The sequence below is a fragment of the Rhinolophus sinicus genome, chromosome 3 (genome assembly GCF_057876585.1).
Source record: "Rhinolophus sinicus isolate RSI-liver-muscle chromosome 3, RSI-T2T, whole genome shotgun sequence".
Lineage (NCBI taxonomy): Eukaryota > Metazoa > Chordata > Mammalia > Chiroptera > Rhinolophidae > Rhinolophus > Rhinolophus sinicus.
The window spans coordinates 37,509,804-37,527,385 of NC_142503.1; the positions used below are offsets into that span (position 1 = coordinate 37,509,804).

A 17,582-nucleotide genomic window follows, 5' to 3' on the forward strand; every position below is an offset into this window, starting at 1 on the left:
CTAGAAATCCTTTGCCCCACAGGAATATTTCAGAAAGTCACTAGACCGCAAATTTTATGAAAATGAGGGCTATATATTTCATCACTGTCTCTACCAGCCAGCAACATGCCTGGGGCAGCCAGGAACAGACCTGTTTTAATCAATGTTGCTAAATGAAGCAATGAAAAAGGCACCTTCACTTTTGCAACTAAAAGAAGAGCTACAGAGACAAACAAACAAACAACAACAACAACAAAAACTACATTTCAAACTACAGAATCTGATTCAATGGTCAAGTGGCTAGAAAATGATTTTGTACATACTGAAAACAAATCATTTCCTGTATTATTAAGGATTAGACCTCAATGTCTTAGCATTCCAAAATACTTAAGTCTAGAAGTGTGGTGAAGCTAAAAGCTAACTTAATAATGGGAAAAGTTCATAATACAAGCAGGAATGCTAATCCTAACTTCGGAGATCAAAGGTCATTGGTTAGGGCTTTAGGACAAGCTTGACTCTATCCCAGCTGTGCAATTTGCCAGATGTGACAGTGCTGGGCTTCCAAATGCTCATGATAAAGCTGGAGTGAGCCTGAAGTGGTGGTCTCAGGGCTCATCTCCCACGGGTCTCTCAGCTGCACATGATAATCACTGCATTGATAGTCAGAAGGTCAGCCACGTGAGCTGGGTGATTAACATGTGCGACACTCAGTTAGCATTTCTGCATGCATCTTTCATTACAGTAGATGGTACAGACATGAGTCGCTCAGGCAAGGGGACAATGATGAAAAATAACTGAGAAGTGTAGATTCTAGAATGCGAGACAAGGGAAGGAATTGGGGAAAGTGCTAAGTCCAGAATTACCAGAGTAGAGGTGGTAAACTAAGGGTGAAAGCCACAGGAACTAGGAAAAAATCCTCCCAGGTCCTTTACAAACTCCTTGCCATATTAGTAAATTCTGCCTCCACAGCTCACCCGGTACAATCCCTAGCAGAGAACTATCCATTAGAAGAAAAATTAAAAATAAAAACAGATCATCACACTTTCTTTGTTATACAGAATAACTCAGGGTTCTCTCTTCATGCAACAGTGAGATGCTGAGTGCAGATGACGGAACAGCCACCATGCGGGACAAAGGGGCACAAAGACAAACAAGCCCAGTCTATTTTTCTTGTTGTTATTTACATGAGAAAGTTGGTAATTATGCAGAGATTTCATGTGTATTTCTAGGAAAGAGTATGATTTCACACCTATGTATGTAAAATATTTTTCCTAATTATAACAACACCTTGAATAAAGAAAGACATGTTTGCTAATTGCAGGCTTACTTTTTGTGTGTTTTGGATTACCATAGCAGCACTTATTGATTCATACACAATTAGACTCCATGTTAACAACAGGACTCAGATAAACAATCAGGACTATTTTTTCCCAAGCAAGAGACTCACAGTATCTTTAGTGGTCCAATGTTTGTTTGTTTTTGCCCCAAAGGTGCTAAACTCAACCCTCAATCACACTTTTTAACCCAATGTACAGTTGTTAATTATAACAAAGAAATGCTTTTAACACATTTGTATTGGTAACTACTCATAATAAAATAAGTAGATACCAGAGATTATGGACCATTAACTGTCTGCTCTCACTAAGCTACTGCATTCTCTACATTTTCAAGCCACTATGCTTTACAGCTAATCCTGAAGCAATACTCCAGGCCGCAGGAACAGATCTTCTAACCACATCTCATTTTTTGCCTCGCAGAGCAGGGGACACCAAACAGGCATCCTACCCAGTCTGCGGCCTGGTAGAGAGGATGAGACTCAGCTATGAAGATAACGATCTACAAATTACACAACCACCAAGAATGCAGGTTAAAACTAGAGGCTCAGGGGATCTGGAGAGGTAGGGAAGGTTTGCAGTGAGATAATAATAGTAAGACTGAACCACAGGGCGGTCTCAAGTAGGAAGGTTATGTAGTCTTGACCCACATGCACCCAGGAATAATGCCCAAGCCCCCAGCCCTTCCTTTCAGATTAAACCCCTGTCTAGGGCTGTTTCCCTAGAGGATCCTGATCAATTCTTAAATAAGGAAATCAGAGGCATTTTAACTTCCAACTGAACGCTTCGTACTCTGCTACCCTCTCTACATATTCATAGTTTACTTCTTTGACCCACCCGAACTATGTATGTCTTCTTTGAATCACAGCGTGAATGGGATTTATTCAGAATACCTAACTGTGTACAAATGCTCAGTTCTGAGATGTGCCCAAAAAGACTGCCTTACAGAAAAGAAGGGCCTTAAAGATTGAGTCAGTTTTCACATAGTCCGTGATTATTTAAAAAGTCACACTAATACACAAACTTGAAAAATGCCTAATACAAGCTAACGTTTCCTGGGCACTCACAAGGAGACAGCCACTGTGTAAGGACTTTGGGTTTATTAAATCATTTGACATACTATAAACATATATATCTTTGCTAAAAGTAATACTTTATAATTTTAAAAAGTACGTGAAATTATCTTATTTGTCATGTCACCTTGGGTAAGTCAGTTTACTTCACTGGGCCTCAGCTTCCTTCTCTGTATAACGAATAATAATAATAATGGGAGCCTCACAGGCTTTATGAGGAGGATCTAACGGGATAATTCTTGTCAAATGAATCGCCTGGTACCTGCCACATAGTAAACACTAAGTAAATAGCAATTGCAACTGTTTTTATTTCTGCTGAAGACAACAGTGGGAGAACAGAGAAGAGAAAAGTCAGAATTTCAGGACAAGAATTTTAAATACTTAATTAACTATGTGACTTCCAAAAGTTTAATGATCAGAGTTGAGTTGTCTGGGAGAGAACTTGGGTGAAAACAGTGTCTTGAATTTCCTTTGGGAGATTGATGTGGTCTCATCCTCCATATGTCTTTGCATCATCCCCCAATCTAATTTTTTAAGAATCCTCAAAAATGACAGAATTACCATGGTATTAATTAACTTCACAGACATAGGCTTAAGGAGTACATCAATGTCCTATACAAATTATAATAGACTTGCTTTCATGCATTTGCCTGACAGATTAAGCTTTAGCTCTCCATTTGACCTGAAACTTTACTTTTGAGTTTTCAAAAAATATTTCTCCAATAAAATCTTTTGCCACATAAGCATTAACATTGTTTCTAAAAATTTTTCTTGACCCTACTTGACTAGAAATCTTAAAGACTAGCAGAAATTTTTCCACTTCCAAAATGGGGTCAGGAGTGGGGAGATTAGATTATAGGTTATGCTCTGTGGTCCCTTTTAATATTTCAAAGATTTTATGGTTCTACTCACTGGCCAGATACCAGAGAGGAAGGAGACAGTGCAATTTATAGTCTGACCAGGGAGAGCGTCAACAAACTAAACACCTCAGGAACCAGCTAGATCCCTAAAGAATGGAACTGCGTCAAAGTCCTTTTTCTACTTCTTGACATATCTCTATGGCCCAAGATCAAAGGCTTATATGTGACTCTTGAGGAAGAAGGAAGACAAACACAAAAGTAAACATGCTCTTGAGATGCGCATGGTTCAAAGGAGAAACTTGAACAATTTAGAATAGGAAGGAAAGTGTAAGTAGCAACCTGCTAACTACTTTTTGTAATACCATAAGGCAGAACTGTGTGTGGCCCAAGCAGTTTGGATAGTGGAGAAAAGCAAATAAAACAGGAACAACAGCAATAACAAATGTGGGATTTAGACCACGTGTTTGCTTCAGCTGTATGATTTACAAGCTCTGTGATTTCAGTTTTATCACATGTAGTTGTTTTAAGGCAAAATGAGCGAAACTGTGTAAAGCACCAAGTCCAATGTCTGACAAACAGAAGATACTCAAAATATTGTAGCTATCATCATTGCAATGGTTTCTACTCCAACCATCACTGGAGATTTAGGAGCTGCTGCCCTAGGTAGCTGGCAATCCAGTTGACAATCAGTTACCTGCTTGTTCCATGACAAAGGTATAGTATCAGAGGAAACATAGCAATGGCTAGAATGCGGGCGGTTAAAAGTTGACACACTTTACAATAACTTATCCTAACTAAAATAGTCTCAGTCATATAAATTCCTGACACAAAGAAAAATGTCTGTGCCACACTGCAATGGAATGAAATCATGGCTGACAGAAATTATTATCTTTCATATTCCATATATACATGAACATTTCACGCATATTAATAAAAAGGAGTTGAATTTCTCATTTGGATGCATTTAAACAGGAAGAAGAATTAATGTACAATGGGAACAGTCTTCTGTGTGAAGCCTGAAAACAATTACATATTGAAACTCTATTTTATGAAACATTTCTTTTAACAAGTCACACTGGTGCCATTTACTTTACAATTCAAAATGAGTATTTTGCACTATGAAAGAAAAAAGACATGAAGTCACTTACTAGCAGTTTTCAAATGTCATAAAGGAGAATCTACTTATCTACAGCTTCACTACTGAGAACTAGGAAGAGATGGGTTAAAATTTAAGCAAGGGAGATTAGTATTGGATATACACGAAAGGCCTTCACTGTGTAGGTTATAAAACATCAGGATTATTTCTTGTAAGGAAGCTTTGGAAGCTGACATCCCGCTGTGCACTTATTCTACACCTAGTTTCTAATTTTCTGATTTTTTTGTTCTTCATGTTTAGTGGAGAAATGGAAAGATTTGCAATTGACTCTCTTTATCCTCTGGCAGAATTTCGGGCTGAGAAGAGGGAGGAAAATATATTCTACATTCAAGTGCATTAATGGCAGCTTTCACCCAGAAGGTGGCAATGCGATTAAACATGGTAATGCTCTTGATGGTGGATGTCTGGTTCAAACTGGTCTGGAGGTATTCCATACTGGCCTCCCTGCTGAGCTTCCCTCTTACTTCTCTAGACACACATTTTCAGCTCTTTCCCACAATTCTTCCCTTCTTCTTTCAAACTTTTATTCTGAAAAGCAGTTCGCCTTAGCTTCCCCAATTAACATCCTCACCCATCACCCAGGATGTTCCTAGGAGAGCCAACCCCCTTTGCGGGCTGAGGGTGGATAGTAAATACATGTCATTTATATTTCCCCTGTTATGCTAAAAAACTGCATCCATAGGTTCTGGGATTCTCCCTATTCTCTATCCTTTTGAAGTACTTCCTAGTTTAGTCTAAACTTGACCGCACAGCAAGGTATTCTGAGAGCTGAGCCATATCACAGGCACAGCTCCTCATTAACTATCTTTACATGGCTACACTTAGTAGTACCTCACCCAGGCGGGCTCTCTCTGTGCCCCTGTGGTACCTTCTCATGTCCTATAGCTACTGACCCCTTGAGAGATTTGGTGCTTTTGGTTAGAGGCTACCTCACTTTTGCTATCCATTTTGTAATAGATCTTCAACCTCTTTTACTGCTTGAGAAGTTGGATAACCTCTGGAAGGGCTAAGAAAATCTCTGCTGGCTTTTAAGTAAGACTGTGCTTTCACTGTGACTCTATTCCTCTCCAACCTAGTTAAGAGCTCCCAGGTTTCATTCTTGTTACCTTCATCTATGCTTTAACAATTCTACATGTTTAGTATTAAGTATTACTCAGAATATCTACATAGATCATCCAGGCATCTTTCCCAGGAAAATCTTCTTGAAGACCTCATTAACATTCTTTCTCTTCAGTTTCACCTTAGAATCTACTTTTCTCAATCTTGCTATTGCTAGTTGGGTGGCTCCATGACTAACCATTCCTATACCCGTGATTACATTCATGTCCTCATTCTTTCTGATTTAATAAAATTCACTATATGATTGCAATGATTGATAGAGGGACTAATAAGTGAACTATCCCTTTACCTCTGCTGAAAGGCAAGTTTGAATGATGGGGCCTAGTGATGTTGTGCCCCAGATTAATGAGGAGGTTACAGGTAGGACCAAGTGTTGCTGCACACATAATGACAGCCAATTATATTAATGTAGAGCCCATACAGTGCAATGTCACCAAGGAGAGTGTTGCATGGGGCAATATTGCCTATGAACTTTATTCACCAGGGACATTAGAAAAAAGAGGTTGAGAGCCCTACTTTGAAATACTCAAACTAAAGAAATCACTTTTCTTCTGAAGAATTCAATACTATTCAGCATTTCTTTACCAATCACCATGCTGAATTCCTGACATGTCAGCTATGTATATATTTAATGAGTGAAGATTTTTTCCCATCCAAAACAAGTGTGAAACAAATTTGTAAAAAATAAATGGTGAATACAAATAATGTATCTTAACTTTTATGACCCTTTTGTGATTTCTCAGAAATGAGAATTGTCCCATCACTTTAAAGTCTTTCAAAGCAGAAGTATTTAGACTATTGTTATTTAAACTTTCCAAGAAGTTTAGATCCCAGAAAGTTTATCCCAGCCCACACTGGGATACAGAAAACACACATGACTCTAGAGTGGTAGGGGAGCACTACAAAATGTAGAACTATGAATGATTTTAGTAGTTTAGTAGCTTAGTGGTTTTCAAACAATATTATTTGAAACCCTATAGTTCTTTAGAGGTATTCCAAGGAGAGGGATTGAATTTGGAGTGGGGATAAAGGTGTAAAATCTGGCTGTTTTATTGTTATATGTATGTTTATATATTTTTACTTATATATTTCATACACATATATTTTTAAATTGATCTCTATATATCAAATATACGTATAATTTTACATCTTTCGTATATGCTCATTTATATTAGCATTTCATTTGTAAAAAATATTCCATTGGGGTCAAATATGTGGTGATGGAAAAAGAACTGACTCTGGATGGTGAACACACAATGTGAGATATAGATGATGTATTACAGAATTGTACACCTGAAATCTATGTAACTTTACTAACAAGTGTCACCCCAATAAGCTTTAATTAAAAAAAAAAAAATTCCATTGAAAAAACATTTTTGAAATTCACTAATTTAGGTCACTGCCTGTATTTTACAGTGAGTAAACCTGGATCTAGAGGGACTGGGTGGCTTCTCCAGGGACACAAAGGGAGTTGGAAGTAGGGAGGGCCAAAGGCTTTTTCAGGGAATCTCATAATTTACACCTTTAAAGAGTATAACTATCTCTGATCCACTCTGTGCTTCCCTAATTACGTTTCAAATAATTCTCAAGGTATCTTGATCACTTCTCCTAAACACTGTTTATTTCTAGGTCTATTAAATAACAGCTGTGATACAAACTTAAGTAATAGGACCAAACAAACTTATCGCATGGTAAAAACCCTGAACCGACCTTGAAAGTCACTTAACTAAGGTAGTCACAACGTATATTGGACAGGCAGGAAGCATGCAAATTCCATCTGTTGTTTTCTTTATAAAAGCTACTACTGGTAAGACAAACAGTATAGGACAGAATATTTTTCAAAACTGACTTAAAACAGAATGAAACCTTATGAAAATCCTTCCAGAGCTTGTAGAGAACAAAGCTAAACTTGTTAACATAATTGGAAAGATGATCTATTCAAAACTGGGAGGCCATTGACCTTTTTGCTCTTTATCTCTCTATAATAGGGAAAGATGACCTTTGCTACCAGAAGAAAATACACTGGCCTAGGGGCTACAACTACTCGTCTTTCAAACAGCCATTTTCAATCTCCAACATCAGCCCTAAACGTCACAAGCTATTATACCTTTAAAAATAGACCACTTCCCATTTATTCCTTCAATCACCCAACATCTAACCAGATATTTTATGGCATTTAGATATATTAACAAGATGGACAATTCTACAGTGATTAAAAATTAATAATTTTATAGACAGTAGAGGGAGGCAACATGCTGAAGTAAAAGCAGCATTGTCTTTGGAGCAGACAAACTTTGGTTCTAATCCCGGCTTCTGTGGCAGTGAAATGGCCTTGCCCAAGGTATTTCATCTCTTAGGCTAATTTTCTTATCTTTAAATGTGGATTAACAACTCCTTCAATGTTGTTGTAAGAACTTAATAAGATATTGTATGTAAAATCTCCTCAGAGACCTCATTCATAAAAAGCACTCAATAAAATGAAAGCTACAAATATAATTATTAGAAAAGTAGAAAAATGCTGATAAATAAAATGAAGAACCCAAGCACAGAAATAGTTTTTACAACTGTTTGAGACATGTAAGTGAAAGAAAGAAAGAAAGAAAGAAAGAAAGAAAGAAAGAAAGAAAGAAAGAAAGAAAGAAAGAAAGAAAGAAAGAAAGAAAATAGTTGAGGATGGAGTAGTGGGGGTTATGAGTAATTTTCCCTCCAAATATTAATCAGTGTTGTTATATCTTTTTTAATTCTCTATTATAAAACTAGTCGCTTTAGTGTAATCAATGGTTTTCACTGTGATCATGAGGCCAAAATAAGAATTCTCAGCCAGCCTCAATCTTCACTACCTTAGGAGAGAGTTAACAGAAAAAAGCAAGTATTTTTTTGATTCGAGCAGCAACGTTATTCAGAAAATTGTATTTGCTCAGTATTGAAACACTTATTCCCCGTTTTGGACACTGAGCAAATTATTGTTTACCAGATATATAGCTATCTACACACATAAAGATGAGCTTGCTAATGAACATGGTACTGATAGTTTTAATGTATTTAAACTTTCATGTAAAATACTTGCTTGATGAAAATATTTATACAATAGAGAAGCACAGTGACAAGAAGATAGTCCCTTCTGCCTCCACTGCTGCTATGTGTACCCTAACGGTAACCAACAATTTGGTTGGAAAAGAACCCTACAGACTTTTTCTATGTCTATAAACCTAAGTACAATTTTTATATATTTAATAATACTTCAAAATTTGTTTTATAAAAAAAAATCATTATTTTAGACAGGTAGTATCTCTCCCCTGCCCCGAGATTATATAACGAGCAATCTTAAATGTAACAAGTACATGCCAAATAATGAACATCTGACAGCAAGAAAGAACAAAATCCAGTTTTCTTGACCAAAGTTCTCTTTATATTTATATTTGGGAAGCTAATAACTTTTTACTTAAACCGAATTGTGCAAGTCTTAATTAGATTAATGATAAGTATTCCTGGTATATGTTTATAAATACTATAATAGTATAGTATTATTATAATACGTAATTGCTGAGACATGTAAAATTCAAATATTTTTAGAAATGTAACTCCCTAATTGTTTTCTTATATAGAATTTAAAGGTAGACTAGTTTTACTGACATAACTGAACTAGAAAGGCAATGCCTCAAATCAGTTTGCTAATTTCATTAACTTTATGAGCATAAGAAAATTACATATATTAAGCTTTTCTCAATTTCACACATGCAGATTTTTTAAGGAATGTTAAAGGATAAATGTCATAATCACATTTGGCTAGATCCTGGCACATTGTAAGTACTTAATATGGGTTAAATAAATAAAAGCATATATATATATATATATATATATATATATATATATCTCCTTTCTTATATAATACTCTAATTTTGACACCTATATTACAAGGAAACAGATTAACTTCAAAGTTTTTTTTTTCTTTTTTTTGACATTCATAAAATTTTAACTATAAGTAAGGCCTGTCTTTTAAGTAGATGAATTAAAAGGAAGGGTATATAATATCATTAATTGTTGCCAAAAACGTCTTTTAAAAATGTGAATATCTCATAGGAATTTAATCAGGCCTGTAACACCAAGTTAGTGTGGACTGCTTTTTCTGGTACAGGTTGAAAAGAAGCAGGTAGGAAAATTCAAAGCAAAAGTAATCTGAAGCATTGGATTCTTACAGAAGCCAGTTAGCAAACTTCCAAAGGTAGCATTTGGTTTGGAGGCATTCGAAGGAAAGTAGAGAGCTTTGGAGAAAGTGGGACAATGGAAGAGAAAATAGATTTACCTAAGCAGAATTAAGATGGTAAAGTCAAAAGATGCATCCCCAAGAACAAAGTATTCTGAAGTCCAGAATGAAATAAAATCACCAGAAAAATGGATAAATGGTAAATCAACAGGTTTCATGGGAAGTCAACTGTTATGAGGATGAAGTAGACTATATAGCATTTGAAAAGAATTGGAAGTTGGGAATGGGTGGTTGAGAAGTTAGAACAGAAAACATGACGATAAGGAGAGACATTGTCCCACAAAGCTCTCTGGGGCTTGTATGTGCAAAGTCACGGGGAGAGAAAGGGAAGCTTTTACATTTTTAATTGAATATATATAGATATATGTATATATCTATATCTATATATTTATATATAGATATAGATATATATTTAGGTACACACATATAATTCCTCTATATACCTAATCTATAACCTATATAGATTTTACTACATATAAATTAATGTGTATATAGTGTTTGAATGATAAAAGAGATAATAAAATGCTAGAACTGTAAGTACAGCAATTACAATCTCAGGCCAAATGATTTACAGGCAGCACTAATATACCCAACCCTTTGTATTATTAATAAGTCAGATATAAGATTAATAACAGGAGAGGTGTCCATAGTGTACAGTTAAATCGAGGCATTATTAGCACAAAGAGACATTTATTTCTTACATATTGACCCCAACACCATGCAAAATATTTAAAATTAAATGTAACAATATTCATATTCACAAATCAATATTTAAAAAATATATTTTGAATCACGGTCTATTTATTTATAAGAATAGTAATTTAGAAAAACAGAATAGTTGTGGATAGACCATGACAATCTCAGAGGAGTAAAGGATGTCAATGTTACTAACTAGTCTCCTGAAATGAACTAATCATTGCTGATTGAACCTGAATTTGGAAGTAAGTCTCCTGGCAGATCAGGCAAAAAGGCAAACAGGTTGGTTAAATACTGTTTATTCAAGATCAGATCCTGTTTCCACATAGGCAGGATAGAAATGACAAATGAATAAAATTTCTTTATTTTATAAATTTTGATGACCCATTTATGTTAGTCAGATTTACATTATATGATGATTAATGGAAAGATTCTAAGTATTTCCCAGTATTTATTGTTTGGCATAAAAGAGCGACGCAAATTTATTTGCAGACGCAAACTTAAAAAAAAAAATAAACTCAAGGAGGAAGTTATTACGTGTACTCTTATACAAGGAATCATAAGTGACATAAGAGACAAAATTAACATCTATAATTTATTAAAACTCACAGAAATACTACTGAAAGCCAATTCTGGATTCTAGTTCACAATAAAACACTAGTATGAGAACAGCAAAGGATAACCCAACCACATAAGTGTGTGCTAAATTCCTTATGCAAATTATTTGAGTATTTATACATGTGTTTACCTGCTTATATAATAATACATAATAAATTGTGCCTGTCTGCGTCTATCTTATCCTCAACTACCTGCCCTCAATCATTGTTTTTATTTCCCCTGTCTGAAGTATGATTATTGCATTTCAAAGAGGTAATCTGTTATTTATTTACAACCACTAAGATAAAATAAGATTAACTTCTGAAAGAACCATAAAAGTTCTGTAAATAGCTATTTTAAACACAAACATTACCTTATTGGAAAAATATTATTTTAGGGCCATATGATTATAAACAAGTAAATATACGGGAAATAGTACAATAAAATATTAGAAGACACTGAAATTAGCCTATTTTTCATTAAGGTTAAAATACTAAAATTACCAAAACACATAGTTATCAGCGAGTGATATTAACAATATGAAACACAGAAGATGACTGAATGATAAGCAACGTGATATATATTTAGCCGCGTAAATTCATAAGTCATATGATTAAAATATTTAACATTAATTTTTTAACACAACTGTGCTAAAAGCCAACGTATTACTTCCAAAAACAATGGCAAAGACTGTCAACTACCAGCCTGCTTACAACAAAGATGAGAAAATAAGCAACCGAATCAGACAGTGAAAAATGACAAGTTTTTATTTTCTAAACTCCCAACACATGTGCAATTTTCTTTCCTCCTCTAAAAATTATCACCAGATGAATCGCTATCGTACACATGGAGTTAAAAAATGTGAGCACGCTGTTAGAGTAAATGGGACACAAAACAGAGAAAGAAGTATCACCAATACTGTGTTCTTTCCAAAGCCTTCACATCACACCTAACTCTCAAACCTCCTCAGCAATTACTAAATACTCAAGTATTACGTCAATCTTAAAAGGCAAGACTGGGAGAAGCATGAGAGAAAAGCACATTACCAAACTGCCTCTGTAGTCCTCAGGGAACTTGTAGACCGGGATCTTGGCTTCATAATAATACTCATTTTGAAAAAAAAAAAGGAAAAGAGAGATAAAAGGAGAAAAGTCTTCTGATTAATATATTTCAGCTGTCTTTCCACAAAGACGGTTTTAAATATATTCCATTTCCAAGGGAGGCTGCTTGAAGAAATCCAAAGTTCCCGGAGTCCAACTCCTGCCCCTAGTCCAAAACATAGGGGAGCTCCGAAGACACAGTTCTTTCCTCTTTCATGCTGAATTTACTCCAGCACTAGGCTGTTCGGAAGTGACAGTTTTTTTTCTGTTTGCATTGCCAAGGGAGGAACTGAATTTTGAATCTATTCTTCATCTGGTCACAAGGGAAACCAACACAGTGAAAGCACCACTCGATCTTGCCTTTTTTTGCAAATCCGTAATAACAGGTTTGAAGGTTTCCAACACTCTAAAAGGACTCAGGTAGAATGAAAGGAAAAGAAAATGACCGCGGAGTTCTGTTACACCGGAGAGTTGTCAGGGAAGTTCCATTTCAGGGAGACCACAGGAAAACACTCTTCTCTGGGGAGCCAAGAAGTCAGCGAGGGAAAAAAAGCTCTCCACACTTCGCTGGGCCCACTGCTTTACCTGTGAATGTCATTTCCGTTGCGTCCCCTGCTTCCAATCTGACTCCAAACCTTTGTGAATGAGAACTATCATTCAATCTCGCCAGGCAGAAACTATTCCTCAAGGGCTGTATGACGTCTGCAGGAAGGCAGTTCAAAACACCGCAGGGAAGTGAGAGAGGGGAAAAAAAAAACAAAAAAAAACCACCAGTGCGCCCAGCCCTGCCTCCTCAATTGCTGAAATGTAGAAAGCTAAGGGGCAATCCAGCCCAGAGACCAGGACTGTAAAACAACCGAGCACAGACTGGAGACCTCTTTAAAATTATAAAACGATTTCCTCCTGTGGGAAATGAGACGTCTGTGTTATTCAGGGTAAGATTCCCTGAGCACCTTTGTAAGGAACACACCCCTTTGCCACTGAATTGTTTGTTTACCACCCTTTTCCAAGCGGGGGAGGGGAAAGCCATTTTCTCAAAGTCCTGCACTGAAACTAAAATTTCTTGTTAGAAGCAAAGTTGAGAGAACTTGAAGATTTAGCAGCTGTTTATTTGGAGCATAGTTAATGAAATGTCGTGCTTTGGGGCTGGTTGTATAGATGCAAACTGCCTCTTAAAAGTTCAACAGAGTGAATGTAGCAGGCATCATTGCATCAGGTCGTGCCAGAATGTTTACACTGAAAAATCTAATGTATTATTGCTGAACAAGTGCCTACATGTACTGAGGCTGTTCGCTTGCACAATGTTGTCTAAGTCTTATTTCTGTTTGAAAATCATATGCAAATTTCATTGATTTCGATACATGAAGACTCTGGATTTGCTAACTCTTAACAGATCTTTAGTGAGGAATGAAGCTCCTATCATATCATCTTAACATCTCTTATTGTGAAGACCAATTCCTGCCCCACCTTCTACGTCTGAAATAGACGTAGGCTATTGCAGTAGAAGTAGGCTAAGCTGATTGAAATTGCTCATAAGAGAAAGAATGTTTGACCACCTTGGCTGTGCCTATGAGCATCCGCACAGAGGATATACAGAGGGTGCCAAAAAAAATGCATACATATTTCAAGGAAGGAAAAAAGACTAAAATTGTAATACTCAATGTATACCAATAACAAAAGATGAATACAAGTCATGTGTATACATTTTTTTGGCACCCCCAGTACATGTGTCTGGGTGTGCCTACTTCAGTTATTTTGGATGTGAATTATCAAGTGAAAATAGTGTAAGCATTCTGATTCCTTCAATGACATTAGTTAGTACATTGATTCTCTAGTCTGACGTGAACTTCGTATTTTTTTAGATTTAGCATTTGCAGGCAGGATGTCGGAGTGCAATTGTGACCCACCCAAAGACCTGGAAAATTAATGTAGTAGGGCATCCCGCCAGAGCCTCTGGCTGCTTATTACAACAAACCCTTCAACTCCTCCTCCCCTGGTCACACTTCAAAGTGCATTTGTGATATAGTCTCCTCTCAGTGACCCTCAGGCCTCTTAAGGTAAATGCCAATAAACTCGTTTCCATATAGTTATCTCCTTAAGCTTTTCAGTTTTCCTATGATTGCTCAGGGACAGTCATAAACTCAGCTCTGTCCCATATTTAGTGTATTGGTGGCACTTTAAGGCAGGTTAACCAATCAGATACTTTTAGGAATTCAAAAGAAGGTTTGTGAGACCACTCATTTTTGAGAGGGAGGGGGCTTATGGGAGAAGGCTTATCTTTTTTTCTCCTTGGATTTTTAACGTGGGAAAAGGAAGAAAAAGAACAAACAGTTAAAGTAAGCAATGCTATTGTTTGAAGCACTGTTCGGGCTACCAAATACCTTCTAGTTGCCATTTCAGGAAGAAAATAATAATGATCACAGAACATAATGTCTGAATATTATGTGTTAAACTCTCCTGAAATAATCAGCTCTGTGTTCTACCATCCCCCAGAATGTTCTCTGTCCCAGTAGCTCACTGCCACTCCCTTCACTGTCACATAGAAGATCGGTGCTGCCCCAACTGCCATTCCTTACTTGCTCAATGTTCCCATGTGTTCCAAGAATCTACCTCTGAAAATCCTAGTACAGTTATTATCTCCCAAACACTGTATAACAGTCTCATAAGGAGTAATATATCATTTCTGCCCCCAAAGAAAACAAGTTTAAGTGGGGAATTTGACAACGCATGCAACTAACCAAAACACTCAAAGCTCCTTGGATTGGTTCATCAAGGTTATCATTACAGAGAAAGAAAGATGCACAGTATTATCGGGTGACTGAAATTTAATTTTTTTAAATTTGTACTATATTTAAAGTAGTGACAGAATAAAAAATGAATAGTACTTATACACTATTACAGTGTTTTCTCTATTCTAAGGCGATTTTTCACATGAACATTTCTTAACTAATGTTTTGTGATCTGTGTCAAGAATGTTTTTCCTTTGAAAGCTTCTCAGAACAGAGCAGAGATGGCACTGTCCTCCACAATCCTGTTAGCACACAAGGATATGATGGGTACAGGCTGACTAAGAAGTCTGAATGTAGGGAGACTGGACTTCCGGAACCATTCTCCTGATGTAGTGAATTCTATAATGTTGTATACACTTCTATTTGACTACTGACATCGCAGCATTTCAACACACTGCCCTACAAATATGGAAGTTCATTGGGGTCATCCACCTGTATATATTTTGTGGAATATAAGCACTATAAGGTTTCCTAAATTTCAGTCCTTTGGTCATGGCCTCGACAAGTTTGGTCATACTGGCATACCATCTCTGCCATTACCTACTTGATATTTTTCTTCACTGACTCAAACATAAATAACATATTTAAAAGATAACTTTATTATTTTGAAACACTCTGCTTACTTTCAAATCTTCTGTCCTCTGAGTAAACACTTATTTTCAGATTACAATAGATATTCTACGCTTTTCAATCTGTCATGAGCAGATTTTTGAAAATTATGTCATACACTAATAAAATATTCATGCCTGTCAAATGTGCTTAAATTAAGTATTACAGATATGTCAATAACTTTTTAGGAAAAATGACAATGGAGCTGCAGGTTTTTTTCTTTTTTTTTTAATAGTTTCCTGGTATTCTACATTGTACTCTAACATTAATAACACATCACTTTGAACTCTTGTAGCATTTTGTTGTTATTGAGCAATAATGCGGTATTTTCCTTATCAGTTTCTTTTATCTTAGTACACTTGCTAGGTATACAGTTGGATTCAAGGGCCCTCCTATAGGCATGGCCCTCCTTGGAACGAAATTCCTAAATTCCCAGGAAAAGTCCACAGTAATATCTTCAGGGCTTCTGACCTTCAGGTTTCCTATCTCTTTTGTAAAATGTCAGGTTAGAATAATAACCATCTCAATTTTGATGTAGTCCCTCTTGTTTAATTTTGCTTTTGTTGCCTGCCTTCTTTTGGTGTCATAATTAAAAAACAACAACAACAAAACAAACAAACAAAAAGCCCTGCAAAGAGCAATGTCAAGGAGATTTTCCCTATTTTCTTCTAGAAGTTTTATGCTTTTGGAGCTTATATGTAAGTCTTTAATCCATTTCAAGTTACTTTTTGTGAGTGGTAGAGAATAGGGGTTCAGTTTTATTATTTCGCATGTGGATATCCAGTTTTCCCAACAATATTTATTAAAGAGGCGATCCTTTTTCCAAAGAGTGTTTTTGGTGCCCCTGTGGAAGATCAGTCGACGACATATGAATGGGTTTATTTCTGGGTGCTCTGTTCTGTTCCATTGGTCTATGGATCTGTTTTTATGTCTGCATCATACCGCTTTAATTACTATAGTTTGTAGTATATTTGGAAATCAGGAAATGTGATGCCTCCAGCTTCATCTTTCTGCCTCAAGATTGCTTTAGCTATTCATGGCCTTTTGTGGTTCCATATGAATTTTAGGATTGTCTTTTATATTTCTGTGGAAAATGTCCTTATAATTTTCATAGGTATTACATTGACTATTTGCATCAAACTCAAAAGCTTCTGCACAGCAAAGGAAACCATCAGCAAAATTCTTTTGGGTTCTGCACCCATTTCCTATGTGAGGGATGAGGGGCACTTCCCGACACCAGTAAGCAATTCTTGGATAGCAGCAAGGTGTCTGAGTCAGTGTTAGATTCCATCAGTCAAGCAATCAGTCCCAAAATGTTGCCCCTCCACCACTCTTCGGATGCTAGTTGCAAGTACAGGTTGTTACATGTGCATCTGATAGACTGTCTATGAATCAGAGGTTCCCGTCCTCCCATCTCTCCTGTCCCCCCCCCATCCCCCCCCCCCCGCTCCTTGGATTTAATTAACCTGCTAGACTAGCTCACAGAACTTAAGAAACCCATCTACTCACTAGATTACCAGATGATTATAAAAGGATATAGTTCAGGAACAGCCAGATAGAAAAGATGCAATGGGAAAAGTATGAGAAAAGGGCACTGAGTTTCTAGTTGTTCCCTAGCTCGGCACTCTACCCCCATTTCCACATGTTCACCAACCATGAAGCTCTCTGAACGTCATCCTTTTGGGTTTTTATGGAGGCTCATTACAGGCACGATCAATTAAATCATTGGTCACTGAGGACTGATTCAACCACCAGTCCCTCTTCCCTCACCAGAGATCCTGTGGTGTTCAGAGCTGAAAATTCCAGCCCCCCCCATCACAATGGTGTTCCCCCCATCTTTAGGTTACCTAAGGGCTTTGTGAAAGTCACAACATTAACATAAAAGACACCTTCATGGCTCTTATTACAGGAAATTCCAGATGTTTTAGGAGCTGTGAGCCAGGAACCCGTAGACAAAGACCAAATACTTCTGAGAAATATACTGTGGTCATGTGCCACATAATGGC

General features: G+C 36.6%; 1 protein-coding gene across 9 annotated transcripts in view; it reads right to left on the reverse strand.

Moving 5' to 3' along the window:
* PDE4D (phosphodiesterase 4D) overlaps positions 1–17,582 on the reverse strand; it is a 1,272,577-nt gene that overhangs the window by 237,886 nt on the left and 1,017,109 nt on the right. The window contains exon 1 of one of the 9 annotated variants that reach the window (XM_019743432.3): positions 12,125–12,873. The exons of the other annotated variants lie outside the window; for them this stretch is intronic. Coding sequence (XP_019598991.1) covers positions 12,125–12,189 — 65 coding nt within the window. The 5' untranslated portion in view covers positions 12,190–12,873. Of the gene's footprint in view, positions 1–12,124; positions 12,874–17,582 lie in introns of those variants that run through there. 9 annotated transcript variants of the gene reach the window in all.